At 47.6% G+C, this 27,420-nt stretch overlaps 1 protein-coding gene across 1 annotated transcript; it reads right to left on the bottom strand.

The window, feature by feature from the left end:
* Positions 1–26,978, bottom strand: HEBP1 (heme binding protein 1). The gene is made up of 4 exons (XM_012774419.3): positions 26,834–26,978; positions 15,038–15,176; positions 13,024–13,204; positions 1–610 (listed from the first exon to the last, which is right to left on the bottom strand). The coding sequence occupies exons 1-4, from the start codon at positions 26,909–26,911 to the stop codon at positions 439–441; spliced, it is 570 nt and encodes a 189-aa protein (XP_012629873.3). The 5' UTR covers positions 26,912–26,978; the 3' UTR covers positions 1–438.
* Between the last annotated feature and the right edge of the window lie 442 nt (positions 26,979–27,420).

The raw sequence follows: 27,420 nt of genomic DNA, 5'->3' as shown, positions 1-27,420 counted from the left end.
TTTAAGTCAAAGATTTTTATTTCTGTTTTCTTTTTAGACAAAGCTGTTGTAAGAATCACAGAGGAGAGATCACGCACAAATCACAGTTGTCCCTCAATGACAAAAATACAAATTCAAAATTTTTTTTAAAAATCAGTTTTTAGTGACCCAGATGGCTGGGAAAATGCTGACAGGGTTTTCTGGTCTACCACAGAACTTTCTGAATCAGTGAGAAGGATGCTGCCTGTCCTGGCTGTATTATTTCCCACCATGCTTCGAACAGCCTCAGTAGTACGGAACATGCTTATTTCAGAAAATTGGCAGGAGATGGCTTTGAAGGGAAGGCGGTTAAGTTGGGATTGCTGTTGGAACTCAGGGTGCACCGTCCCCACCGCCCCCCCCCCCCCAGTCGGGGACACAGAGGCACACTTCCAGGGAGTTCCCGGCCCAGCGTGTCACTCATGTCTTCAACAGCCAGATCTCGTTGCGCCGCCCGTAGGGCTTCATGGGAGGGTCGTACCCGGTGCAGAAGTAGACGTCCTTGTGGTAGGAGGCTGTCCCCTCCAGGGCGGCACGCAGCTGGGCAGCGTGAGCCACGTAGTCTGCTTCCTTGGCATAACCACCAAACTGCCTGGGGACACAAGAGCAAGGGCTGGTCAGGAGAGGACGTGACCTCTGAGAGAGGCGGAATCATTAGAACAAAGGAGTCCCTCACCATGCTTGTTGGGGCAAGCACGCTACAGTGGTGCCATGGGGGACGGATTCGCCACTTCCCAAGCACGGGTGGATTTGACCTCTCTGAGCCTCAGTTTCCTCATCTGTTAAAAGAGGACATATTTTCTCTTTCCTCCAAAGTGGTTTCGAGCATCAGATGCAATAATGGATGTGAAAACACTGACACAGGGCCTGAGACACAGTCGTCACCCACTAAATGCAAGCTTCCCTTTCCTTCCTGCAGTCTCCCACGGCCACGGTGCGCTGGCTGCCCCACGGCCGCGCCTTCTCCCCTCTCTCTAGCTCCCTCTACAGCCCTGCTTCTTCTCTGCCTCCGCCACCCGTCTGGGGAAAAGGAAGAACAAAGTGGGGTTAGGGCGGAACCGCGGCGTAAGTGAGGTTGCTGATGCTCGTTCCACGGCAGAGCAGCTGTAAGGACCCCGCACTTCGCAGCAGTGACATGTGCAGCAGCTTCACTGGATACCAGAGCTAACGAAGGCGAGGACCCAGGGAAGTCTCGGGAGGGACCCTGTGCAAGCTTTAAACATGCCCCAAATAAAGAGATCACTCGTAATGAATCCCTCCTTCTGCTCAAATCATGAAAGCCTGAATAGGAGACATTTTCTAAATGTGGCATTTCTCCTGATGGCAGAACTTGGGGACAGAGAACCAATAAAGCCTTTCTTTTCAAGATTACTATTCTCCCTCTTATGTCATCTGCCTCCGTTCCAAAGTTCATCCCGTAGCCTGCCCTAAACATGCCACTCTAAATCTGGGTCGCGCTAAAATCTTTATTAGAGTCAAATACATCCCCATTTCTAATGAGCTTTATGACTCAAAAGTCTGAATTTGCACCAGGCCGAGATTAGGCCAAATAATGCGTTACTTTTGGTGGAGCCCTCTGAATCACGCTTTGCTCTTTTATGAGTGGTTAGTCATTCTCGGCAAGCATTCAGCACGCTGGGTACAGGATCACCGAGGTGAAAACACCCAGGATTGCATTTGCAAGAAATTGGTTATTCTAACGTCTAGACCACAGCTACAGAGCATGGATGGAGCCGAGACCAATCTCGAATAGAGGAGGCTCGGTTCTTCAAACACACTGAAGAAAGATCTTAAGGCAGATGAAGACAGTTGGGCTAGAGCTTCACTGAGGCTCAAATAAGAGGAAATGGATTAAGAGACAGAGAACGAACATTCAGGAAGGATTGTTCTGGCAATAAAAGCCTGAAAGACAATGGAGTATTTTTTGTTTTGTTTTGTTTTGTTTTTTACAAAGAATATCTTTAGACCAAAAACCTCTGTCCAAAATGAAGCAGACGCTGGATGGGGAGCAGGTGTGCAGTGCTCCCCACTTCTGCCGTGACCCTGAGCTGTGCTCCTTGAAAAGGGACAGTGCTGGCTCTTTAAGTACTGATTTTGTAAAGGTCCAAAGAGCTGGTCCCCAGATCTCTTCACCCATCAGTGGGAGGCAAAATGGCTAATGTGTGCTCAGATCCTAGCTCTGCCCTTTCAGGACTATGATCTTGGGCAAATTCTTTGATTTCTCAAACCTTCAGGTCCTTCATCTGTTACAGCAGGATGGTGACCGCATCAATCTTCGATGGCTATTGTATAGTTTAAAGAGAAGACTGTGTAAACTGCTCAGCCTGGTGCCTGTGACATAGTGAGCTCACAGCAAGCCGGAGCTATTATTGTTACTTTGCGATTTGCTCAGAACAGCCTTTCAATTCCCCGACTCTGAGCTGGAGGACATGATGGTCATCTAAAGTAGTACCAGGAACCGGCTCAGCTAACAATTCTCATGTTCTCAACAGGCCTGCTCTCAAAACTCGTAACCCCACGCCCCAACCCCATTCCCAGTCTCCTTCCTTTGTTCTACTTTTTCTTTCTTTCCTTTTTTAATTTATTTTATTTTATTTTTTATTTTTGAGACAGAGTCTTACTCTGTTGCCCGGGATAGAGTGCCGTGGCATCGGCCTAGCTCACAGCAACCTCAAACTCCTGGGCTCAAGCAATCCTTCTGCCTCAGCCTCCCGAGTAGCTGGGACTACAGGCATGTGCCACCATGCCCGGCTAATTTTTTCTACATATTTTTAGTTGTTCAATTAATTTGTTTCTATTTTTAGTAGAGACGGGGTCTCGCTCTTGCTCAGGCTGGTTTCGAACTCCTGACTTTGAGCGATCCTCTCGCCTCGGCCTCCCAGAGTGCTAGGATTACAGGTGTGAGCCACTGAGCCCAGTCTCTTTCCTTTTTTAAACAGCACCTATCAGCACCTAACACACTATACACTTTACTTACTATGTTCATTTTTATGGTCTGTGTCCCCCTGGTAGTATACAGGCTCCACAGTGGCAGAGATTTTTGTCATTTTGCCCACTGCTGTATCGTGAGCACCTAACACAGTGCTGAACACGTGTTAGACCCCTCAGCTAAGGAATGATTCTGAAAGAAACAATAAGAGTGACTGCCTTCAGGTTGGCAAACCCAAAGATGATAGCACTTAAGACCTACTAGTGAGTTAAATGTTTCAATGAGTCTGTCTGCCCCCACACTCACTCACTCACTCACTTGCATAATAAATGTCTGTGCGTGTGCTACAGGGCCTGGGTGGGAACGCAAACAGGACAAGTGCATCGGCTGGAGCCAGATGGCAAGAGCCTTGAACGCCAAGCTAAAGCATTTGAACCAGATCCTAGATGCACAGGGGCCCTATGAAAGGGCTTTAAAGTAGGACAGACTGTGTTCAGAAGGCAGTGGAGAGACGGAGCAGTGGCAAAGGACTGAGAGATGAGGAGTCGCTGGAGCACAGGGACAGCCAAGGATGGCGGCCTGGACAGAGGAGGGGAGGTGACAGAGAGGAGTCAGGGCTCTCAGGGGCTCCCAGCTAAGCCTCCAGGTGGAGGCAGATGCCTCTGACCAGAACAGGGATTGTGAACAGGAGGGGTATATAGGGGTTTGGTTTGGGGGCATGTTGATATTAAGGTGCCTCTGTGAAATGCATTCATGCGCCAATTACTGAATACATAAATGTGTGTCTCCTTAAGACTTGGGACAGCTCTGGGAAGCCAAGGCGGGAGGATTGCTCAAGGTCAGAAGTTCAAAACCAGCCTGAGCAAGAGCGAGACCCCATCTCTACTAAAACATAGAAAGAAATTAGCTGGACATCTAAAAATATATAGAAAAAATTAGCTGGGCATGGTGGCGCATGCTTGTAGTCTCAGCTACTCCGGAGGCTGAGGCAGTAGGATCGCTTGAGCCCAGGAGTTTGAGGTTGCTGTGAGCCAGGCTGATGCCACGGCACTCTAGCCCGGGCAACAGAGTGAGACTCTGTCTCAAAAAAAAAAAAGACTTGGGACAGAACTGGCATCAGAGCCATCGATTGGAGAAAGTGATGATCTAGGGAAAGAGAACCTGGGAGCCCCAGTGAGCAGGTACTGGCTATAGTTATGGTAAGGAGTGATACGAGGGAGAGATGCACAGACAGAGGGTCAGAAGGTCGCTCTTTGCACAGTGGTGCATTTGCACAGTGGCACACACCTGTAATCCCAGCTACTTGGGTGGCCAAGGCAGGAGGATTGCTTGAGGCCAAGAGTTCAACACCAGCCTGGACATACTGAGATCCCATCTCTACAAAAACTAAATAAAATTAGCCAAGTGTGGTGGTGCACACCTGCAGTCCCAGCTACTTGGGAGGCTGAGACAGAAGGATCGTTTGGGCCCAGGAGTTTGAGGCTGCAGTGAGCTATGATCATGCCCCTGCACTCCAGCCTGGGTGGCAGAATGACACCCTGTCTCTAAAAAAATTTTAATTGCTCTTGGGAATCCTAATACCTAAGTGGTGGGTGGAAGAAGAGGACTTGGCAAGGGACACTGAGAAGGGGCTGTCTAAGAAGGACAAAGACACTAGTAGAGAGCATAATGGAGAATGTCATCATTCAGGGGTTCCTAAAATTCCCTTCTGGAAAACCCTTGACTCTTGCTATTTATTTCCAGGCAGACGGAGATGCTTGTAATGAAGACAAAAATTTCCCTATTGCTTCATCATGGGAGCATTGTACTGGAAAACACACAGCTGGGGGGGCTGTGGGACAGACACATGTGCTCCCCGCTCTGCTAAGTCAACCGCCTCCCCCCGCCCTCCCCCCACAGAGCCCCACACATGCCAGGAAACCAAACCCTCCCAGGAGCATAAAGGAGCCCAGCTCTGGCCGACTCAGCTTGTGTTCACGGACCAGCTGCCTCTCTCCCTCCTGCCTCAGCCCCCAACCTGTACACGCGGGATGAGCAAGCGCCCGCGGCTCCCCAAGCTCGCGAGCATGCTGAGCGTGAGGTCAGGGATGCTCGTAAAGTGCTTTGAGGTCCCAAAAGGAAATACAAACTATGCACATTATTTTTTGTGAGCCTGTTAATACGTTTCCATCTAATCCCTCATCTTCAAAGAAGCTCTCCTCCAGGGAGCTGTATTTTATGTCACCCAAGGTCAGAGCTCCATATTCCGAATAAAGAATTTGGTTACCATGGGAACTGAGAAATCGCACACGCACACACACGCGTGCTCTCTCACATGCACACACACACACGTGTGCACATATGCTCCAGATTCCAGAAACCCAAAGGGGGCTGGGAGGGTTAGAATGGGAGATGACAGAGGGAGGGGCTTTGGGTCCAAAGAGGCAGAAAACCCTAACGTGTTATTTCCAGGGAGTGTCTGGTGCAGGCACAGTGAGGAAGAAAGAGAAATGGTATGACTGGGCTTGACTGTCCAATTCTGCCTGGAACTTTAACAGCCAACAGGTCAACACAACCCAGTGGGGAGTCGCCCGTGCACGCAGCCCTGTGCCAGGCGAAACCAGCCTCAGACTACGAACTGACAGCCTCGTGGCAACTGGAAAAAAGGCTGAACACAACGAGCGTTTCGTTCAGCCCGGCGGGGCCAGCGCTTACCGAGCTAAATGTCACTGGGCACACAGCACAGCCAGACACGCCAGGGTTTGGGACGATACAGACGCCTCCTCGCCCTTGCGAAGTGTAAGCGTAGCAGTCAGGACAGAAACACGACACGCAAAGATAATGCTGGCACAGGGAAAGACTGGAATGCAGGTGGAAGGCACAAAGAGAATGTTCTGGGGGCAGGGAATAGGAATGATCAGTTCTGACTTGGAACATGAAGAAGCAGTATTAGGGAAGACATGATATTAGGCATTTATTGAGCACCTTCTTGATGCTGGCAATGAACGGCACGACAGCGTTCCTGTCCTCACGGAGCTCCGAGCAAGCAGAGCCAGGGGAGGGGGCTGCAGAGAGCCGGGGAATATGGGCGAAGGTCTGAAGTGGATGTATGTCCAGGGCAGAGGGGAGGGCGTGTTGGGAGGCAGCGGGTGAGATGCTCTGAGATTGGAGGACAGTTGGAAATGGGGCTCTGTTGTGCTTTGACAAGGCATTTTTACTAGGCTTTCCTGCCTGGTTAAACATTGGGGGGACCCAAAGTTTACCCACCTGTCTCCTCAAGGGAGTGGAGTGTCTCCATCCTAGCTTGAGCTTTGGTCCAAACCCTAACGTGTGCCAAGGTCAGGGACAGCCCGAGGGCCCCAGCCAGAGCTGAGCAGCCTCCTGGGAGGCTCCGTTTCTGAGCAGGGGGAGGTGGTGTGAGTGGTCCTGAGCTTCAGGCTGGTGGTGCTAAAAGGACAATCCAAGGAGGGGTAGAGGCGGGAGAACCTGAAACCAATCAGGAGGCCACTGCAATCGCTCCGGCAAGAGGCGACATCGGCCTGTGATGGTGGGAAGGAAGAGGCAGCCAGGAGCTAACGGGGACTGGGCCGATGATCAGATGTGGGAGGTGAAGGAGTCAGCATGACACCTGACCTGGCTGGGTAGGAGGAAGGAGGAGACCACAGTAAGAGGGAGAACACAGAGAGGGTTCGGATTTCGGGAGGAAATCTGAGTTCTCTTTCGGGCACCTTGAGCTGGGAGACGCTTGAGGAGGGAGTTGGAGACATGGGCCGGACCCGCTGACCCGGCATCATCCATATGGTTTAAATGGCGCCTGAAGCCCCTGTCTAGTGTGAGATTATAAAAGACTCGTGAGACAATTGACAGCTGTGGGAGGAGATAAAGTGGTGACTAATTAGGCTTAGAGACAAAGTGTTATCATTGGCAAGGCTTTCAGAGGTGAGGTGGATTAAATATTAGAGATACTCCACAGATGTTTATCAAATTGGTCCCCACTTCCCACCTAGTACAAATGTCACATGGTATAACTGTCACACGTCTCCGGCTGGTGCTTCAATCCCTCTGGGAACAAGGACTTCATTCCTTCATAATGTCTATTTCACTGCTAGACATCTTATGCCAGAATGTTTATTTTTGCCTAGAAATATGCCTATAATTTCAATCCACAGATACCAGGGGTTTTTTTTTTTTTTCATCTCTGGAACAATATAGTCCTTAACTATCTTCAGGCATTGAGGTTTTTGTTTTTGTTTTTCTACTCTTTTTCCCAGTAAAATTTCCCCCACTTTTAAGGGCAGAGACTTTGTTCCCTGTTATGTCTTCAGCACCTAAAACAGCTCCTGGTTCGGAGTGGGCGAACACTGAATCCATTCTCTTTTGAATGAAGGAACGAACGAACAAATGGGTCCATGACGTTGCCTCAGTCTCCACGTTGAGTCTGATGGGATAAGACATTCAAGGGAGGCAGACACGGGTCAGGCTGCAGAGTTACCAACACAGAGGGCCTAGCTGAAGCCAAACGAGGGGACCAAAATCTTTAGGGGAGACAGCAGGGAGAGGGAGACACACAGGAGAGGCAAGGACCAAGACCTTGCATCCATTTACCCACTCACCACCTTCCTACTGAGCACTGACTTGGGTGCTAGCGGGAGAGAGGACGATAAATAAATGAACAAACACACATATAATGCAAGTGATGATACGTGATGCAAAGGAACATACAGCAGGATAAGGGGACAGAGAGGGACAAGGTGCCATTTTTGATGACAGAATGGCCAGTCAAGGCCCCTTTCAATGGAAATAAAGGAGTGGAACAAATAGGTGCTGTATAAGACTGAAAACCCTCGGCCCAAACTCCTGTGGTTACAAACAAGGGACGAAACATCTAAGAAGCTGGCAGGAACCTGGCCAACACTGGTCTGCAGATCTCCTGAGCAGTAATGCGCCAATGCCTAAGGGTTTAGCGGACGGGCTCTTTCTTCCAAACTTCTTTTCCTCCAGGCTGAACTCCCCAAGCTGCTAGTGGCCCTCACGAGGGCATGGTCATGTGGAGGAGAAATAACTTCAGCAACCTCTCGGTGCCTACAGCTGACAAAGTTTCTTCACATGCACAACGTCACTGGCCTTCACGATAATGCATAATACATCCTTCTCTATGGATGAGAAAACTGAGACTCAGAAAGATATAAAAGATATATCTTCCAAAGACTATATCTCCCAAAGATTTATATCTCCCAAAGATATAAAACTCATAATTATTAGAGTCAAGGTTCGAAGCATATCTTTGTAACTTTGATTTTTTTGTTGTTGTTAATTCTAGCAAAATCTCATTTAATTCTCAAGGAAGGTGAAGCCAGGAAGAGGAGAAAGGGCTAAAGTTTACTAAGTGTCAACCTCCTGCTGAGATTCCACAGGCATTTACAGATATTATCAGACTTCCATCCTTACCCTCAACCCTGAAAGCTAGGTACTCTTATCCCCATCTTACAGATGAGGAAACTGAGGCACAGCGAGGCTTGGTAACACGCCAAAGGTCTGCCAGCCATTCAGGCATCAGCTGGGATTGAAGCTTTGGGTCACCCTGACAATGAACCCCTAGTTCTCAACTCTTTCTTTTATACCCAGACATTTCCCATCAAAACTGTGAAAGTTTCATTAAAACCATCAAAACTCTCCTGCTGTTGGTCTCCGTTGAGAACCCGGTGTTGAAATGAGCCAAGAAGGCCCAGTTCTAACCTAAGTGTCCTTTATAGACCACCGAGTGAGGACAGTGGTCTAGAACATTCCCACTGGCCTAAGTGTGAGGACAATTCTATTGCCTCTCATGAATACTAAAAATATTCTTTTATTTCTCTCTTTTTTTATTTTATTATTTTTCATCTCTATTTTTTTCTTTTTTAGACAAGCAAACACCGAGGGAAAAATATTCTGATAGTGTTATTCTTTCCACAGCATTCTATTCATCCAAACAGCACTAATAAGTAATACTGCTAATAAATGTATAATCCCTTTGTAGACATCCCTTCACAAGGTCATAAAAAAAAGGAAGACTGAATTAAGGATGCAAGGCTTTCATTTTAGAATTAATTTTGCCATCTAATGCACTATCTGCATTATTTGAAAGAGCACTTTTGCATTTGAAGCAGCACACTTGCCTTCTACCGGCTCATTAACGCTGCTTTCAACTGAATCAGAAATAGCGCGAATTACCATAGGGTACTTTCAGACACACACTTGACTGCGCAGTGACCCCTAGTGGCGAGCTGGGGAATGATCACATGCTAAATTAGAACTACATGTTAAGTGAAAAACATTTCACAGAGCCAGGTTAGACACCATTATTTGGCACTTTCATCTGTTTAGATTTCAGAGAATTAAAAGAAAATTGCCACAGACCTGGATTTAATATTTCCCTTTAAATAGATACCTTTCCCCACCATAAGGAACCAGGGTTTCCTAGAGAAATGGCTAATTCCAGCTCTGAGCAAGAAATGTTAAGATGTGCTCAAAATGTCTTGTCACATCATAAAGCAAGGATGCTACCAAAGAGTTCCAGAGTTGTGTCAAAAGGACTGAGATTCCAACTTGAAGAGCCTCCCAATGGTCAAAGCTAGGACAACTTGAGCTTCAGTAAGAATAACTGCAACAAACCGAAACATATCAAATATGTTTAAATTCTTGTGTTTATAATTACACTCATAAAACAGAGGTGCAGACCACCTCACCTTCAAAGGATGTTGAGGAATGAAATTGTTATTTTAAAAACTGGTCAATAGGCCGGCCCCGGTGGCTTGTGCCTGTAATCCTAACACTCTGAGAGGCCAAGGCGGGCGGATTGCTCAAGGTCAGGAGTTCGAGACCAGCCTGAGCAAGAGCAAGACCCCCGTCTCTACTATAAATAGAAAGAAATTAATTGGCCAACTAATACATATAGAAAAAATTAGCTGGGCATGGTGTTGCATGCCTGTAGTCCCAGCTACTCGGGAGGCTGAGGCAGGAGGATTGCTTGAGCCCAGGAGTATGAGGTTGCTGTGAGCTAGGCTGACGCCACGGCACTCACTCTAGCCTGGGCAACAAAGCGAGACTCTGTCTCAAAAAAAAACAAAAAAAAAACCTGGTCAATAAAGAGAAGGTATTAAGTATGTGTCTTACTTTTTCTATAAGACTCAGGGAAACCAAACAGTAGATGAGGGGAAGTTTCTCTTCACTGAAGTATTTCAACTAATAAACGAAGAAGGAAAAGCAGAGAACATTATCATTTTACAACCTCCTGTGACACTAGGCATCCAGGCAACGATGATCCACGGTGACTAAAACGAGAAGCAACCAGGCGTTCGGAGCCCCTGACGGAGGTACACCCCACCGCCCAGGCAATGTTCCCACCCAAAACTCAAACAACTGAATCTGATCGCATCTCTAGTTCCAACTCCTAATTTACAGGCAATACAGGGAAGGAGGATCATGGCAAGATGCCATGGAAACACAATCGGCAAAATCCAGACTGGGGGAAAGAACAGGACCAACGATCCCTAAATGGCAAGGGAAAATGAAGGGGTGCATTGGTGAAGACATTCACAGATTCATAAAAACTTAAAACTGTGGAAACCAACTGAAATGGATCGACCTCCATTGAATCTAGATTCAAACAGAATGTTAAAACAAATTATAAGATAGTCTAACAATGGATATTTTATACCATCATAACATTAATGAATTACTGTAAACATTTTTAGAGAAATAAGGTATTGTGATTATATATATATTTTAAATCTTCAGTAGTCACACCAAAATATTTATGAATGAAACAATATAATGTCTGGAATTTGCCTAAAAATGCTCCAGGGTAGGGGCCGGCTAGAAGCTGGGAAGGTACACAGTGACAGAGCCTTGGGCTGATCATCATTGCAGGTCGGGGATGGGTACATACAGTTTCATTATCTTACTCTCTCCACCTCTCCGTAATGTTTGAAAATTTCCACACTACAAAGTTAAAGACAGAAGAAAAAAATTGTACCACCTCAATACTCTCGATCTGATAAAGCAAATGATTGGAAACTTAGCCCCACCTGCCTGAAGTCTTTTGCGAACTGATTCAATTATGCCAGTGTCATTGCTTATGAAATAAGAATGAGCAAAGAGAAGGAGTTAAGTTTTGAAACCCGCTACAGGTCATAAACATTAAGTAACTTATAAATAGTATCTTAGGCTGGGCACAGTGGTTCACCCCTGTGATCCTAGTACTTTGGGAGGCCAAGGCAGGAGGATTAGGAGTTCGAGACCAGCCTGGGCAACACAGTGAGGCCCTGTCTTTACAAAAAAAAAAATTTTTTTTCCAGCATATTATGGGGGTACAGATTTTAAGGTTTCCATAAATGCCCTCCCCCCCCCCCCACTACAAAAATTTAAAAAAAATTAGCTGGGCATGGTGGTGCATGCCTGTAGTCCCAGCTAATCAGGAGGCTGAGGTGGGAGGATTACTTGAGCCCAGGAGTTCGAGGCTGCAGTGAGCTATGATCGTGATACTACACTCCAGCTGGGCGACATAGTGAGATCCCGTCTCCAATTAATAAATAAATAAATAGTATCTTAATAAATACTGAAAGATACTCTTTAACAATAATCCTATGAGATTATATTATATGCCCCACTCCGACACACACGAGGTTATTTTATCAACACTTAACAGATGGAGAAACTAAGTATTACAGAGGCTAACTTCCCAAGCATCATCCTGCTAGTGAGTAGCAGAGGTGGATTCGAACTATAAAACGCCTGCTCAGTGTATCACACCTGGATACTTCCCAAAGCACAGGAACGAGAACAGAAAAGACGGCAGGTGCTAGGGTGAGACCAGCAGACACCCAGCCACAAGGTTTATAGAGACGCTCACACCCAGTGCCCACCCCGCACTTGGACGATGTGAGAGTGAGCATTCCCTTATGGTCTGCACCTTGGGTGCCTCGCTCGCCCAACCGAGGAAAAGACACCGTGCAGTGAGTTTGCTTTCTCTGCAGCCTCTGCGGCAAAGCTGCGGAGTCAGAGTGAGGACTGCGGAAGAAGCCTGGAACTGAGGCTCTGGTTCCAGCTCCCAGGTGCATGACATTCACTGTCCTCGGGGAGGCCCTACGGTCCCCTGGCTGCCCACAGCAGCGAGGCTCACATTCCCAGCACCTTCACACAGCTCCAGGGAAAGCTCAGGTGCAGAGTTGGAGCAGGGCAGCCAAATGACTAAGTCTGGAGGTCCCTGGGAGTGGACCAAAACTTCATCCAGTGCAAAGTCATGTGTATATTTATCTTTCATGAGCTTGTTCCTGTTCCAGCTGCCACCTATGGTTACTTCTGGTGAAGATCCTAATCTTCCCCTGTGTGCTTTGGTGCCTGTCACATAGTAGGACTTTAACAAATGGGGAGTCATCAATGATCTAGAAGAGACTTGGTTTCCAAGAGGAAGCTGGAGACCAAAGGATAGAAACGTGCAAGTGTCTGCACCTGCTGTTCTCCACGGCCTGGGGAACATGACCCCCAGTGAGGTCCTGGCGACAGGGACAGAATGACAATGGGATGGATGTGTGCTCGGCTCAAAGAACCACAGAGCAGGAACAACAAGAGGGTGGGAGCCCAGCTCTGGCAGATGCTCCCTGCCGAAAGCACTCAAAGGGTGGGAGCATGGGATGGAAATCCCATATCCCCAGCCCTTCGTGGCCTCCCACGTGTCCACCACCCACACCACAGTCTGACTTAGATACCTGCTGCATCCCCCAGAGCCCTGCCGTGGCTAATGCAGCGTTCACCTTAAGCTCAAGCTATGGGGTTATTCTCCCGAACCACCAATTTGGCAACTGGCTAAGGCACTTATTCAGGTAAAATGCAAATGTTAGTATGCTGCAACCTGCAGAAATCAAAATGAGAAACCATCAGGACTCAGAATTTCCTACTTAAATTACACTTAACAGATGGAGAAACTAAGTCTTAATTAATTAAATTAATTCAGCGACCACAGAAGTTCAGGGCGCATGCTCGCTGGAGATGCTGCGAGGAGAGGTTATGGGAATGAACTGAGCGCCGGCCTGGGAAGCCCAGAGCCGCGTTCCCCTTACGTGGAATAGACGGTGATGCTGTCCCGCTCCTCGATCTTGATGCTTTCGTCACAGGGGATTGGCGGGTTGCTCTGAAATTGGTTTGGAATCCGGAACCAGACTTTTATTTTCTTCTGCAGGGAGCCATCTTCACTGGGGAACACGGCGAAGGAAATAGGGACTGTCATCCCCATCCAAGCTCCTGAAAATGTAAAAACACATAGTGCTTGCTCAGGGCTGGGGAAGATACGCCAGTCTCATTCTTCTTCCAGGGCCATGTTTTTTATTCTTGACATTAACAATGAACATTTCGGGTGTTTAAAAATACACAGTGAGGGCTGGGTGTGGTGGCTCACACCTGTAATCCTAGCACTCTGGGAGGCCGATGGGAGGAGGATGGATTGAGGTCAGGAGTTTGAGACCAGCCTGAGCTAGAGCAAGACCCCGTCTCTACTAAAAATAGAAAAATTAGCTAGGTGTGGTAGCACACACCTGTAGTCCCAGCTACTCGGAAGGCTGAGGCAGGAGAATTGCTTAAGCCCAGGAGTTTGAGGTTGCTGTGAACTAGGCTGACACCATGGCACTCACTCTAGCCTGGGCAACAGAGTGAGACTCTGGTCTCAAAAAAAAAAAAAAAAAAAAGAAAAAAGAAAAAAAACCAAAGCCACCATAGTGAGACATACATGAACACCTTTTATTTTTATGCCTTGGAAGTAGGACTATAGTGGTATGACTCTTGAGAAAATTATCTGGCAATATATATCAACACTGTATATTATCAGTACCTACTTATTTCCTATCTAAACATCTATTTTAAGGAAATAATCCAAAATATGGAAAAGGCTATAGGTAATAGGACATTCATTGTAGCAGAATTTATAATTCTGTTCAAAACAGTAATATGTCCAAGTAAATTAAAGGCACATGATGCAGCATAATGTAGATATGAATAATTATGCTTAAGAAGACTATTTAGCAGTAGTAGAAAATAATTATGAAATAATAAATAACAGAAGCAGGATATGCAATTGTAGGAATACTAAGATTACATTAAAAAGCTCTAAAGAAATCTAGTCAAAAGACAACAATGATTATATTAAAATGGGGGAGGGATTAGGGATACTGTTTTGTTATTTTCAAGATTTTCTTTAATGAGTTTTATAATTATTATACATATTTACATATTAAAAACATTATGACAGTGTTAAGAAGGCAAAGATTTCTTCTTGACCTCCTACTGGTCAACTCATCTTCCAATGCCTGATTACTTTGGTCCTATAGAAAATGCTATTAAGGCTAATATCAATTTCTAACTTTCTAAATGATTAGCTTGGAGAAATATCTTAAAAATTAAATACATCTCTTTTCTCACCTTGGTTCTGACCCATTTTTCGGTTTGCAATGATTCCAAAGAGCCGCCCAAATTGAAAGCTTCTTAAGAGACAAACTCCTATTTAAGTACGGTTTACGTGCTAACGGGTATACCTTTCATGAAACTTTAGGCCTATCATTTTGAAAACAGGGAGGTAGTCAGCAAGAACTGCCAAGTCTGCAAGAGCAGGACGGCCTAAGAATTCTCAGACCCTTTGTTTGCCAGAACGGGGTCTGGGCCCTGCCTGCTGCACTGAGCCTCAGTACCCTGCAGAATCGGAGCTGCCCGGGCCGGTGCTGGGGCTTCCCAGCCGGGTGCTGGAGGTCACACGTCAGATGGCACCTTGCCTTGCACTGTGGCTCGGCTTACTGTGGGTTCCTCACCCGGTCAACCAATCCGAAACCACAGTAAACACTGTAAGGCTGAGAAACAAAAATAGAGCAAACGGCCCCAGACCTGGGAGCAAGGCATGAATTCAGAGACGGTGAGCAAGGACACCTCAACGTGAGGGGCAGGAGTGGCTTCCCCAGAGCTGCCTGCGAGGAGCTCTTGTGTGCACGGTGCAGGAAGTTCGTGTGCCACCGAAATGGGTAGTTTGTAGCCCCTTCCTTGTGTTTCTTTCTGACGAAGGGAGACCAGGGCCACGTCCTGCAGGGAACTCACCCTTGTCGTTGGTGCCTCCCACGTACTTGACGACTTTGGGCATTGCCTCCCGCAGAGCCTCATCCACAGGCTTGTCAGTCACTTCCACGGTGGCAAACTTCCCGCCCTCACAGGTCCTTTCCTCATAGGTGACCTTTTCCTAGAGAGAGAGAAGACACAGTGCCTAAGAGGGACATCTCTAGAAGCAGCAATCGTTCCGCGACAAGAGGTACAAGCTGCTAAGAAACTTTCCACAACCGGTCTGGTGACGGGGGCAGAAGGGACAGGCTCAAGAATCAAAGGCCATGGGAAATACATCCTGGGATTCTTATAAATGTAGAGACAACATCAGAAGTAGAAAAAACTTTTCATAATTGATATTCTCAGGAACATAAGAGAAGATATTACATCCCAAAACACCAAAATGCTATAAAAATGAAACATTTAGAGATCAAAGGAGCTATTGCAAATTACAAATATGATAACAGAAATGAAAAATTCACTACAAAGTTTGGAAGATAAAGTTGAAGGGAATCTTGCATAAAGTCAACTAAAAGAAGTCATAGCCGGGCATGGTGGCACATGCCTGTAGTCCCAGCTACTCGGGAGGCTGAGGCAGCAGGATTGCTTGAGCCCAGGAGTTTGAGGTTGCTGTGAGCTAGGCTGACGCCACGGCACTCACTCTAGCCTGGGCAACAAGCGAGACTCTGTCTCAAAAAAACAAAAAAAAAAACAACAAAAAACAAACAAACAAACAAAAATAAATAAAAGAAGTCAGAAATAGAAAAAAAAAAAAATCAGAGGATTGAGCCAGGAGATCTGACATCTGAATAATACAAGATCCAGAAAAAGAGAAGAAAAACCTGGAAGGGAGGAAACAAAAAAATACAACAAAAACAATCCCATAAGAAATGTGAAGTCGCCAAGATTAGCCTAGTTCTAGTAGCAGTGCTGCAATTCAAGAAGAAAAAGGCCGGGCGTGGTGGCTCACGCCTGTAATCCTAGCACTCTGGAAGGCTGAGGTGGGCAGATTGCTCGAGGTCAGGAGTTCAAAACCAGCCTGAGCAAGAGTGAGACCCGTCTCTACTATAAATAGAAAGAAATTAATTGGCCAACTGATATATATAGAAAAAATTAGCCGGGCATGGTGGCGCATGCCTGTAGTCCCAGCTACTCGGGAGGCTGAGGCAGGAGGATTGCTTGAGCCCAGGAGTTTGAGGTTGCTGTGAGCTAGGCTGATGCCACGGCACTCACTCTAGCCTGGGCAACAAAGCGAGATTCTATCTCAAAAAATTAAAAAAATAAAATAAAAAAGAAGAAGAAGAAACAGAGTACGGTTGTTTCTCAGCATCCATGGGGGATTGAATCCAAGACTCTCTTGGATATCAAAATCCACAGATGAACGAGACCAGGGGTCCTCAAACTTTTTAAATAGCGGGCCTGTTCACTGTCCCTCAGACTGTTGGAGAGTGGGCACTGTGGGCCTGGGATGAGTCGGCTGCTAAGCAGGACAGGCAGCGGTGGCAAAAAATCAGGAAGGCCGGATAAATGTGCTAGGCGGCCTGCATGTGGCCCACAGCCGTAGTTTGAGGACACCTGCACAAGACCCTTATGCACAATGGCATAGTGTTTACACATCTTTCTGTGTACTTTAAATCATCTCTAGATTACTTATAACACCTAATACAATGTAAATAGCTGTTATACGATGTTGTTTATTCGTTTTATTTTTTATCGTTGTACTACTATTTTTTTGAACATTTTCTATCGGTGGCTGAAAACAGATCCAGAACCCACAGATATGCAGGGCCAACTGCAGTTCTGTCCACACTGTGCTCCCAGACATAACATCCTCCCCTAACTCCTACATCACTAAATCACAGCCTCCCCATGCTCCTAACACTCAACTCCACTGTTTCTTTCTGCACAAATCCTTCTTCCTTCCCCTCGTGCCACTGTCTACACTGAGTGTCTGCCCTTTCCCTGGTGTTTAGACTCACAGGCCCCTCCAGCTCTCCCTCAGCACCCCGGCCCCTCTGCACCATGTGAAGTCTCATATAATTTTGTATCCTTGGATATATGGTAAGATAGTGTTTTTCAAACATTTAAAAAATTACAGTCCAGCCAGGTGCAGTGGCTCACTCCTGTAATCCTAGCACTCTGGGAGGCCGGGGCAGGAGGATTGCTTAAGCTCAGGAGTTCACCTACAGTCCCAGCTACTTGGGAGGCTGAGGCAGGAGGATCGCTTGAGCCCAGGAGTTTGAGGTTGCATGAGCTATAGTGAGGACACTTCCCTTTACCTGGGGTGACAGAGTGAGACTCTGATTCCAAAGGCAAAAGAAAAATCACAATCCACAGCAAGGAAAATATTTTTATATCATGCCTTATCACGAATTTATACTTATTGAAACAAAGCTTCAAAACATATATGCCTTATCATGAATTTATACTTATTGAAACAACGTTTCAAAACATAATACTTTACTCTTATGAATGGGGTACATTCTGATACTTTTTTTTCCTATCCTGTTTTCTTCCCTTCTACTCTACCTGAGTGAATTTTACTCTATTCCACTAGAAAAAGAAAAGTTGGTCTATATTAATTTTACTGTCTGGTAATGGAACACTACTGTAGTCTATAAAATCTGCAATAAAGTCTTTGTGGACAGGAACTATACCACAGCGCTTTACATGTTACAGACTCAATAGATATTTATTTGATTAAGGAGCTGTCTCTCCTAATGATTATGAAAAACAGACACAGGATAGGGAACCTGATGCCCCAGGCTGGTCGAATAGGTTTTCCTATAATTCCCTAGACTGGAGATTGCCAACTAGGGATGAGGGTGTGACTCCCTTGAAGAATCTGTGGAGGAGGGTAGGCGTATGGGGCGAGCGGCCAGTGCAGTCTGAACAAACATATTTAATATTATAATGTTATATTTGGAATACAAAACTACCTACTGTTTTTGTAATGCAAAATTAAAGGAGAGTAGTGAGAAAGGCTAGGGAAATCTGAAAGCAAACCCGAGTGCCAATTTCGTATTTAAACGGCCCTCACATGGGGTAGGGGAATTGCACCAGGCCAAGAATCGGGGGCAGCAAATCGGCCTTGACGTTGGGGCACTGTGCCTATGACTCCGAGGACTGCTGCAACGCCCTCCACTTGTCTGACACTCCAATAAGCCTGCAGGAGCAAACTGTCCAGCAAAATCAGGCTGTTCTACTCTTTCTGGCTCTGTCCGTCTTAGCAGAGAATTCCAGAACTCCCCCTCCATTCGAGAGACCCTACTGAGGCTTGCCACTTGTAATGTTTTAAATTCCAGAAATGCTACTCCGTGAATCACGGGATTTCGACACTGAAAGAGGTTTTAAAGTTCATCGATCTAACTAATCTTACCAAAGAGGAAATGAAGAAATGAGATTGAGTTGCTCAAGATGACACAGCTACTAAATGGTGAAATTGAAAACAAAAATTCCACTCCCCAAACTCCAGTCTAATACTTGTTGCAAGACTGTCTACAGCTATGAGGGGGTGAAGTGAACATCTGAACCTCTCTTTAGCCACTGCATTAGATATTTGGGGCAGACATCTGTATCCCCAGGTCCAATTCAGAACAAAGGTATCAGAAGTCATTTTATGCAGTGACTTCTTATTTATTTATTTTTTAGAGGCAGGGTCTCACTCTGTCACGTAGGCAGGAGTGCAGTGATGCCATCATAGCTCACTGTAACCTCAAACTCCTGGCCTCAAGTGATCCTCCCACCTTGGCCTCCCAAAGTGCTATAGAAGTGAACCACCACACCCAGCCTCATGCAGTTACTTCTTTTAGAAATGGGAAAACCGATGACCAGATCTTACTGGAGAAAGAGCCAACCAGCTCTTTCCTTGGGTCTTTCTTTTCTTCTTTTGCTTATTCAACCAACAACTACTGAGCGTCTACGATGTGCTGAGTATTGCCCCAGATGATACAAGACAGAGATGGAAGACCTGGTTTCTGACTTCAGGAAAGGCAGGGTGTAATGAGGGGAGCCAGGAACACAGAAGATTGTCCTCTGATCATATGTCTAAGGGGTAGGAGTGCCAGGGCAGCAGGGGGACAGAGGAGGACTACTCAGGTTAGTCTGGGGCACTGGTGTATTTGCGGACATGTTCGGGTAGGTCAGTCCTTACGGATCACCCAACTGGGCATTCAGTCACTGCTCCATGGATTCACTGAATAAACATTATTGAAAACTTCTGCTGGGTGCTACAGATTTGGAGATTAACACAATGGAGATAATTAGGAGAGTGGAGGGAAGAATTACACAAATTACTACATGATGTTGTAAATGCTTCTATAGTTTAGGGAGGGGATTCCAGGTAGTGGGTAGCATGAGAGCAAAGGAGGAGAGATCAAGAACAGTATGATGACAGGAACAAATACAGGCAGTTCATGCGGCTGGAGTGAAGACTGTCAAACAGGGCACACAAGGGAGGCGTCCAGAGGTGCTGGCAGGGGCCAGATCCCGGAAGAATTCAAAGGCTGTTGTGGGGAGTTGGACTTTATAACCATTAGTCCAGCCAGGCAGAGAGATAAGAACCTCAGCTGGCCGGGCGCGGTGGCTCACGCCTGTAATCCTAGCACTCTGGGAGGCCAAGGTGGGCGGATCGCTCAAGGTCAGGAGTTTGAAATCATCCTGAGCAAGAGCGAGACCCCGTCTCTACTAAAAATAGAAAGGAAAATAATTGGCCAACTAAAATATATGGAAAAAATTAGCTGGGCATAGTGGTGCATGCCTGTAGTCCCAGCTACTCGGGAGGCTGAGGCAGGAGGAGCCCAGGAGTCTGAGGTTGCTGTGAGCTAGGCTGACGCCATGGCACTCTAGCCCGGGCAACAGAGTGACACTCTGTCTCAAAAAAAAAAAAAAAAAGAAAGAAAGAAATATATGTATATAAGCATTAGTCCAATGACAGTGACCTGATAGCAAGTCAGTTTCACCTACCCTAAGTTATTAATAGTTCAAGTGACTTTTGCCATCTAAACATAGGATTTTGCAAATATGTCCGAGTCTTGAGTGGAGGACTCCCTGGAGCAGAAATGAGCTCTAAGGAATGGCTCAGTGATCTGTGCTTGCAGCCTGTCCCCCAGGTGGAAAGTCCACAGCAAGGAAGGGAAGGCTGCCATGAAAGGAATCTGACATGATTCAGAGTGCCAAGGACCCCTCAGTAAGTCTTCTACCCTTTAAGGCTTAACTCAATTCCACCACCTCCTCCTGAGCGACCCTCTCTACGAACTCTGAAAGCGAAAGGCTCTGACATATCCGTCAGTCCAGCCGCTCCCTGATACAGAGGAGCAGACTGTCCCTTGGGCAGCTGGACACCCAGGTCTGGGGCTCTGCAGGAGACTGGCACAGAGATATCAATGTGGGAGACCAAGGCTGTGGACGAGGTGGAGGTTGCCCAGCGAGCACACGGAGCCTTCTATCCCAATCTAACCCCTGCCTAAAAGCCTTCACTCCCCAAGTTCTTGGCCTACCCTTGATGATCTAGGCACGACTTGTCTTCCACCTACCTTGCCAGCCACACCCCGAGCACGGCCTCTGTGGCCTCCTGCTCTTTCCGTTGATGCAATGGTCACTCCCAGCCCAGGCATCTGCACCTGCTGCTTCCTCTGCCCAGAGTGCTCTCCTGCCTTTCCTGACGACTTCCTACTCATCCCACAGGTCCCAACCTAAAAGTTACTTCCTCAGGGAGGATTCTAATTTAAAACAGCTTCCCATGATATTCACACAGGCCCTTACACTTTCACAACACAGTACTTACTGTAATTACAATTGAATAATAATGGATTCCACCCCCACCCCCAATCATAGCCCCATGGGGTCAGGGACCACCCCTACTCTTCACCACCCCATCTCTCTGTGTCTTGCATAGAGCAGGCACTCCACTAATACTTGTGGGAAAGGAGGGCTGCAGAATGAAAGAAACCTGGTTTAACTCTAGTGACAAGGAATGCAATAGCCATAGACAGGCAGAGAGATAAGAACCTCAGCTGGCCTGGTGCGGTGGCTCACGCCTGTAATCCTAGCACTCTGGGAGGCCGAGGCGGGAGGATTGCTCGAGGTCAGGAGTTCAAAACCAGCCTGAGCAAGAGCGAGACCCCATCTCTACTATAAATAGAAAGAAATTAATTGGCCAACTAATACATATAGAAAAAATTAGCCGGGCATGGTGGCGCATGCCTGTAGCCCCAGCTACTCGGGAGGCTGAGGCAGGAGGATTGCTTGAGCCCAGGAGTTTGAGGTTGCTGTGAGCTAGGCTGATGCCACGGCACTCACTCTAGCCTGGGCAACAAAGTGAGACTCTGTCTCAAAAAAAAAAAAAGAACCTCAGCTGACAAGATCTTCTGCAAGAAAGCTGGGCCACAATGTCTTAAACCAGCTCCACTGCAGGGACCACCTGTTTTTACAGCATCTGCATCTATAGCCTCTCATTTGAACCTCTGGAACACTGTGAAAATTTAGGTTTGAGAGGTGGATATTTTAAATCTATTCTAGCTCTCCAGGGAGCTCTATTTAAATTTAACCAGAGTTTTCTATTTCTGCAAAGAATAAAGCACCTATATTAACACAGTCTTGATTCTTAAAACTTGACATTTTTAGTGCATTTGCCTGTGATAGAACATAATAACAGCCCTCCTTCACCAGGTAGCCTATGCTCCCAATCACGTACTAGATGAGGACTTTGGCCTATGGCCACAAACACCAATTGTCAACATTCATGGGAACCTTGGTCAAGTCCAAGTTTCAGACAGAGGTGCCTCTTGCTACTGGATCTGCAAGTCCTCTGCAAGGTCGGTTTTTTTCTTGCCACTCGATGTGGTAGGTATGTTATGTTGATTCTGGAAGCTCCATTCTCATTACAGGAAAAGACTGATCATAATAATTACCCTAACAGAGTACTTTCCATGTGTCTGGTGTTATTTTAAGCACTGTACATGGATTCATTCATTCAGTTCTTCCAACAGCCCTGTGAAGAAGTTAGTGCGCTTTAACACATTAACTGCCACGTGAGTTGTATTTAACTCACACTAGTTTTGAGCCCGGGGCCTCATGAAGCTAAATGTGGGCAAAACCCTGCAGTTGGTTTGTGAAAATCTTACTTGTTGATGTTCTTATTGTTACAATTAATATTGACAAATTAATTCTAAAAACATGAATTAAATCAATAGTCAATAAATTTCATTTTTCATTAAGTTTTTCTTTAACTTAGAAAGGATCATTTTGTTTTCAAAGTTTTTATTCTATTTTTGTAATAAGATACTGTGGCCCCAAGGGGAAAAAATTTTTTTTTTGCTAGTGTGGCAGTCAATGTGTTAATCTTCATTTTCAGAAGAAACTGGAGAACGAGAAGTTAAGTAACATGCCCAAGATACAGTCGCCAAGTGGTGGCTATCAGGTCCTAGCCAATGTGCACAGGCTGGACACAAAACCGATAAGGATGTCAGTTATTAATATCAGTCCTGCTCTGAGCATCCACGATACCTACCAATCCAACAGAGAGCTGTCTACCCTCCTCCCTCCTTGAGCAACGAGGAAGGCACCTGATAAGTTCTGCAGCAGCGCTGGTCTCCCTGACAACTGCCCGGAAACATCTGATGAGCATAAAGCCCATGCTATGCGGGGCACGTGGTATGCAATCCACTAGCCTAGGAGAGTGGACAAGAGTTTCTGACACAGACTCTCTGTCAGAGTAAGAGACAGAATTTCAGGTGGAGGCTCTCTTTGAAATAATAACATCCTGAATTTGCATATTAAAAAAAGGTTTAAGGCCGGGCGCTGTGGCTCACGCCTGTAATCCTAGCTCTTGGGAGGCCGAGGCGGGCGGATTGCTCAAGGTCAGGAGTTCGAAACCAGCCTGAGCAAGAGCGAGACCCCGTCTCTACTATAAATAGAAAGAAATTAATTGGCCAACTGATATATATATATAAAAAAATTAGCCGGGCATGGTGGCACATGCCTGTAGTCCCAGCTACCCGGGAGGCTGAGGCAGAAGGATCACTTGAGCCCAGGAGTCTGAGGTTGCTGTGAGCTAGGCTGACGCCACGGCACTCACTCTAGCCTGGGGAACAAAGAGACTCTGTCTCAAAAAAAAAAAAAAAAAAAAAAAAAAAAAAAAAAAAGGTTTATAGGCTGGGTGCAGTGGCTCACGCCTGTAATCCTAGCACTCTGGGAGGCCGAGGCTGGTGGATTGCTTGAGGTCAGGAGTTCGAAACCAGCCTGAGCACGAGCAAGATCCCCGTCTCTACTAAAAATAGAAAGAAATTAATTGGCCAACTAAAAATATATAGAAAAAATCAGCTGGGCATGGTGGCGCATGCCTGCAGTCCCAGCTTCTCTGGAGGCTGAGGCAGGACTGCTTGAGCCCAGGAGTTTGAGGTTGCTGTGAACTAGGCTGACGCCACGGCACTCTAGCCAGGGCACCAAAGTGAGACTTTGTCTCAAAAAAAAAAAAAAGGTTTATAAATATCTTTGGTTATTTAATTAATTGTCACATCGGCATTGTCATTCTCATCTTAGAGTTAAGAAATTTGAAGGTTCATTGTAGTTGAGATGTTAAGTAACTTATCCAAAGGAACCTGCAAAAGTAAGGGGAAGCTAACCGTTGTTACTGTGCCCAAGTGCTAGGTATTCTGTTGAATAATTTATAATTGGTTATATCATTTAAACTTTAAAACAATCTATTAAGATATGATTATTTTCTTTCACGATTAGCTTCAGAAAGGCTAAGTTTTCCTGTGAGTTAAGAGTGAAGTTGAGATGAGTATTGACATATGGCTATTACTATATTGGTAGAGCATACTGGTTTATAAAATATTTTAAAAGAACTTAATTTTTCATAGTAATTCTGGAAGTAGATGAGAAAGATATTTTTGTACCCATTGTACAGCTGTAGAAACTGAGGCTCATTCAGGTTATATGATTTGCTTCAGCCTGATAACAATATCCCATATGGCCCCATGTTCCCATTCAATGTTGAGGGAAGATGTTTATCAGGGAGCTGCACTTATTCCAGAGGTACCACATTAGTGGCAGGTGACATTGTATCAATAAGAGGCTAACAGGAAACAGAAAGTACTACAGTATTTGGAACAGAGGAACCTTGATGCAAGGAATTGGTTACACAGATAATAAAAGGGCTGAGGTACCAGAAAGGAGACAGGGAAGCGACCTAGAGGTTAACAAGCACCTTAGGAGAGATGGCGGAAGAATTACCTGTTACCTGAGATCAGATACCTGGGTCACCCAGTGGAAGCTAGAACCATGGTGGCCTGTGTAGCTGGAGCCACAGAGAAGCTTGCAGGAGTACAGCCCTGACAGGGGAGGGGAAGGAATGGGGAGAAATACTCTGGTCTCTCCCTTTTTCCTATCTCCCATGGGGCACACCTAGCTAGGAGCCAGGTGACACAGCCTGGGAAACAGCCGACAGGGGCCAGCCCCCATGCCACACCGAGACAGACGGCAGAACAGGGAAGGGCAGAGGAAGGAATCAGAGGGCAGAGGCCACAGACCAGCCCAGACCCTCCTCCTGCATTCGCCGTCGTCATTAACCAGAAAGACTAAGTGAGCCCCGCTCCGCTGCAGACAGGAACGCTCTCTGGGAGCTGGAGCTCCCCGAGGGCAGGGATTTTTCCTGCTTTTCTTCGCTCTTTATCCCCAATGCCTAGGAGAGTGCCTGGCACACAGCTGGCACTCAAAAAATGGTTGTTGAATTAATTAATTTTAAATTGGGAGATTTTACATGAAGAATCTGGATATCTGGTTTTCCTTCAAAACTGGGCAACACTGGCTGGCGTGGCCCTTAGTAGCGGGGACCTGAGTGCTCTCTCTGATTTGCCTCAGTCCCCACCGGGCCTTAGAGTCTGAAACAGCCAGCTTCGCTCATGTCCATCACCCGCCTGGCTGCTGCGGGCATTCGGATGTGTGACCATCTATGGGGCTGAACTGCTCATTCTACATGGAGCTGGAAAAACTGAGATGGGAAAGGCCTCTGGCTGCCTGAAGAGTCCGGCCGGAGGCTTTTGGGTGATGATCCTGGCAGTAGGCACCAGAACTTGGCCTCCAGGCAACAGGGTTCTTAACAAGTGGGGCGCCATGCTGGGAGCCCCATACACAGTGGCGGTGCACAGAGCTCCTGTCCTAAGAACCCGTCTGCAGGAGATCACAACCTAGTAGCAGACTCCGTGTTTTCAGGAGTGCAGTCCAATTTGTCCGTGTGAGGATTCATGTAAACTCGGGAGAATACAGCAGTTACACTGTCCTTATTCATTCTATATTCCAGATGCCCAACTCCAACAGATCTATTGGCCAAAATCCATGGTACAGCTCTGGGCCTCTGTGCACACCATTCTCTGTCCTGTGCCCTCCTACACATCCCCAAGGCCCAGCTCAAGACTCCTGTGAAGGCCTTATTGTGGTCCCTGGCAAAACTGACAGTCCCTCCCGCTGTGCTCCCTGCCTGGCACATTTTACGTCTCTGCAGCACAGATCTTGTTCTTTTATACAGTAGTCCCCCTTATCCTCAGGGATGAGTTCCAAGGTCCCCAGTGGATGCCTGAAACGAGGATATACCTGAAAGTCTGTATACACTACATTTTCCCCATACCTATGATAAAGTTTAATTTATGCATTAGGCACAGTAAGACATTAACAACAATAACTAATAACAAAACAGAACAATTAGAACAACTGTTGGTCCGGTGCAGTGGCTCATGCCTGTAATCCTAGCAAACTGGGAGGCCGAGGCAGGATGATCGCTCAAGGTCAGGAGTTCAAAACCAGCCTGAGCAAGAGCAAGGCCCCATCCCTACTAAAAATTGAAAGAAATTAATTGGCCAACTAAAAGTATATAGAAAAAATTAGGCGGGCATGATGGCACATGCCTATAGTCCCAGCTACTCGGGAGGCTGAGGCAGAAGGATTGCTTGAGCCCAGGAGTTTGAGGTTGCTGTGAGCTAGGCTGATGCCACGGCACTCTAGCCCGGGCAACAGAGTGAGACTGTCTCAATCAATCAATCAATCAATCAATAAGAAAAAATATTAACAGAAAAAAAAACCCAACTGTTATGCCTCCTCTTGCACTTCGGGGCTATTAGGTAAAATAAGGGTTATGTGAACACAAACACTGCAAACCAGGGCAGCTCATCCGATAACCCAGCTGGACTAAACGACTCAGCGGGGGTCGGGGACAGCATACGCAGCCTGGATGAGCAGGACAGAGGGGGGATTCAGGTCCCAGGTGGCGAGATTTCATCAAGTCTCTCAGAAGGGCCCAAAGTTGAAAACCTAGATATTGTTTTATTTCTAGAATCTTCTGTTTAATAGTTTTTGGAGGCAGTTGACCTCTGGTAATTGAAACTGCAGGTAAGAGGGAGGATTACTGTACCTAGTCTTCCGGGACTGGGTAGTTTCTTGCCAACAAAACAGGGCTATTGTCAGTCATTTCTGCCACCGAGTGTCTCTCAAAAACCAAAACTGTTCAGGGCGTCTCAGTGGATGACGGCATTCAACAGGCTGCGCCCGACTCGCCAGGCTTCTCCCCACAGATCACCCTCTCCCCTCTGCGCCCCCAGCTGTGCCCCTTGAACTGTTGCTGTCTCGCTGTCCTCCTTCCCAGCCCGGGTGCTGGGCGGCGGAGGGTCGTGCCCGGCAGAAGCCCGCACGCACAGCGCGGGCGCGTTCGCGTCCCACGCGCCCCTCGGACCCCTCCAGCCCGGCCAGGCTGGGGGCGGGGCGCAGCCGTCCTTCAGGTCCTCGGCAGCCCTGCGGGCCTACCTTGTCCCCTTTGCTCAGGACCTGCCAAGGCCATGTCTCTACGCCCCCGAACAGCGAGTTCCCGATCATGCCCAACATGTTGTCGCCGTCGCGCTCCGGACGCACTGGCGGCGGGGCGGGCGCTCCTCCGGCTCCGCCCAGCGGCGCGGCGCGCGGGGAGGGGCGGGGAGGGGCGCGGGGAGGCGGCGCGGGGAGGCGGCCGGGGAGGGGCGCGGGGAGGGGCGCGGGGAGGGGCGCGGGGAGGGGCGCGGGGAGGGGCGCGGGGAGGGGCGCGGGGAGGGGCGCGGGGAGGGGCGCGGGGAGGGGCGCGGGGAGGGGCGCGGGGAGGCGGCCGGGAGGGGCGCGGGGAGGCGGCCGGGAGGGGCGCGGGGAGGGGCGCGGGGAGGCGGCCAGGAACCGACGGGGAGGGGCGCGCGGAGGCGGCCGGGAGGCGCGCGGGGAGGGGCGGGGAGGGGCGCGGGGAGGCGGCGCGGGGAGGGGCGCGGGGAGGCGGCCGGGAGGGGCGCGGGGAGGGGCGCGGGGAGGCGGCCAGGAACCGGCCGGGTGCGACAGGGGCCGCGCCCCGCCTCCTCCGGGCTCCCGCTGGG

Source organism: Microcebus murinus, chromosome 10 (genome assembly GCF_040939455.1).
Source record: "Microcebus murinus isolate Inina chromosome 10, M.murinus_Inina_mat1.0, whole genome shotgun sequence".
Classification (NCBI taxonomy): domain Eukaryota; kingdom Metazoa; phylum Chordata; class Mammalia; order Primates; family Cheirogaleidae; genus Microcebus; species Microcebus murinus.
The sequence above is the reverse complement of the archived record's forward strand: the minus strand, read 5'-3'. Positions and strand labels throughout refer to the sequence as shown.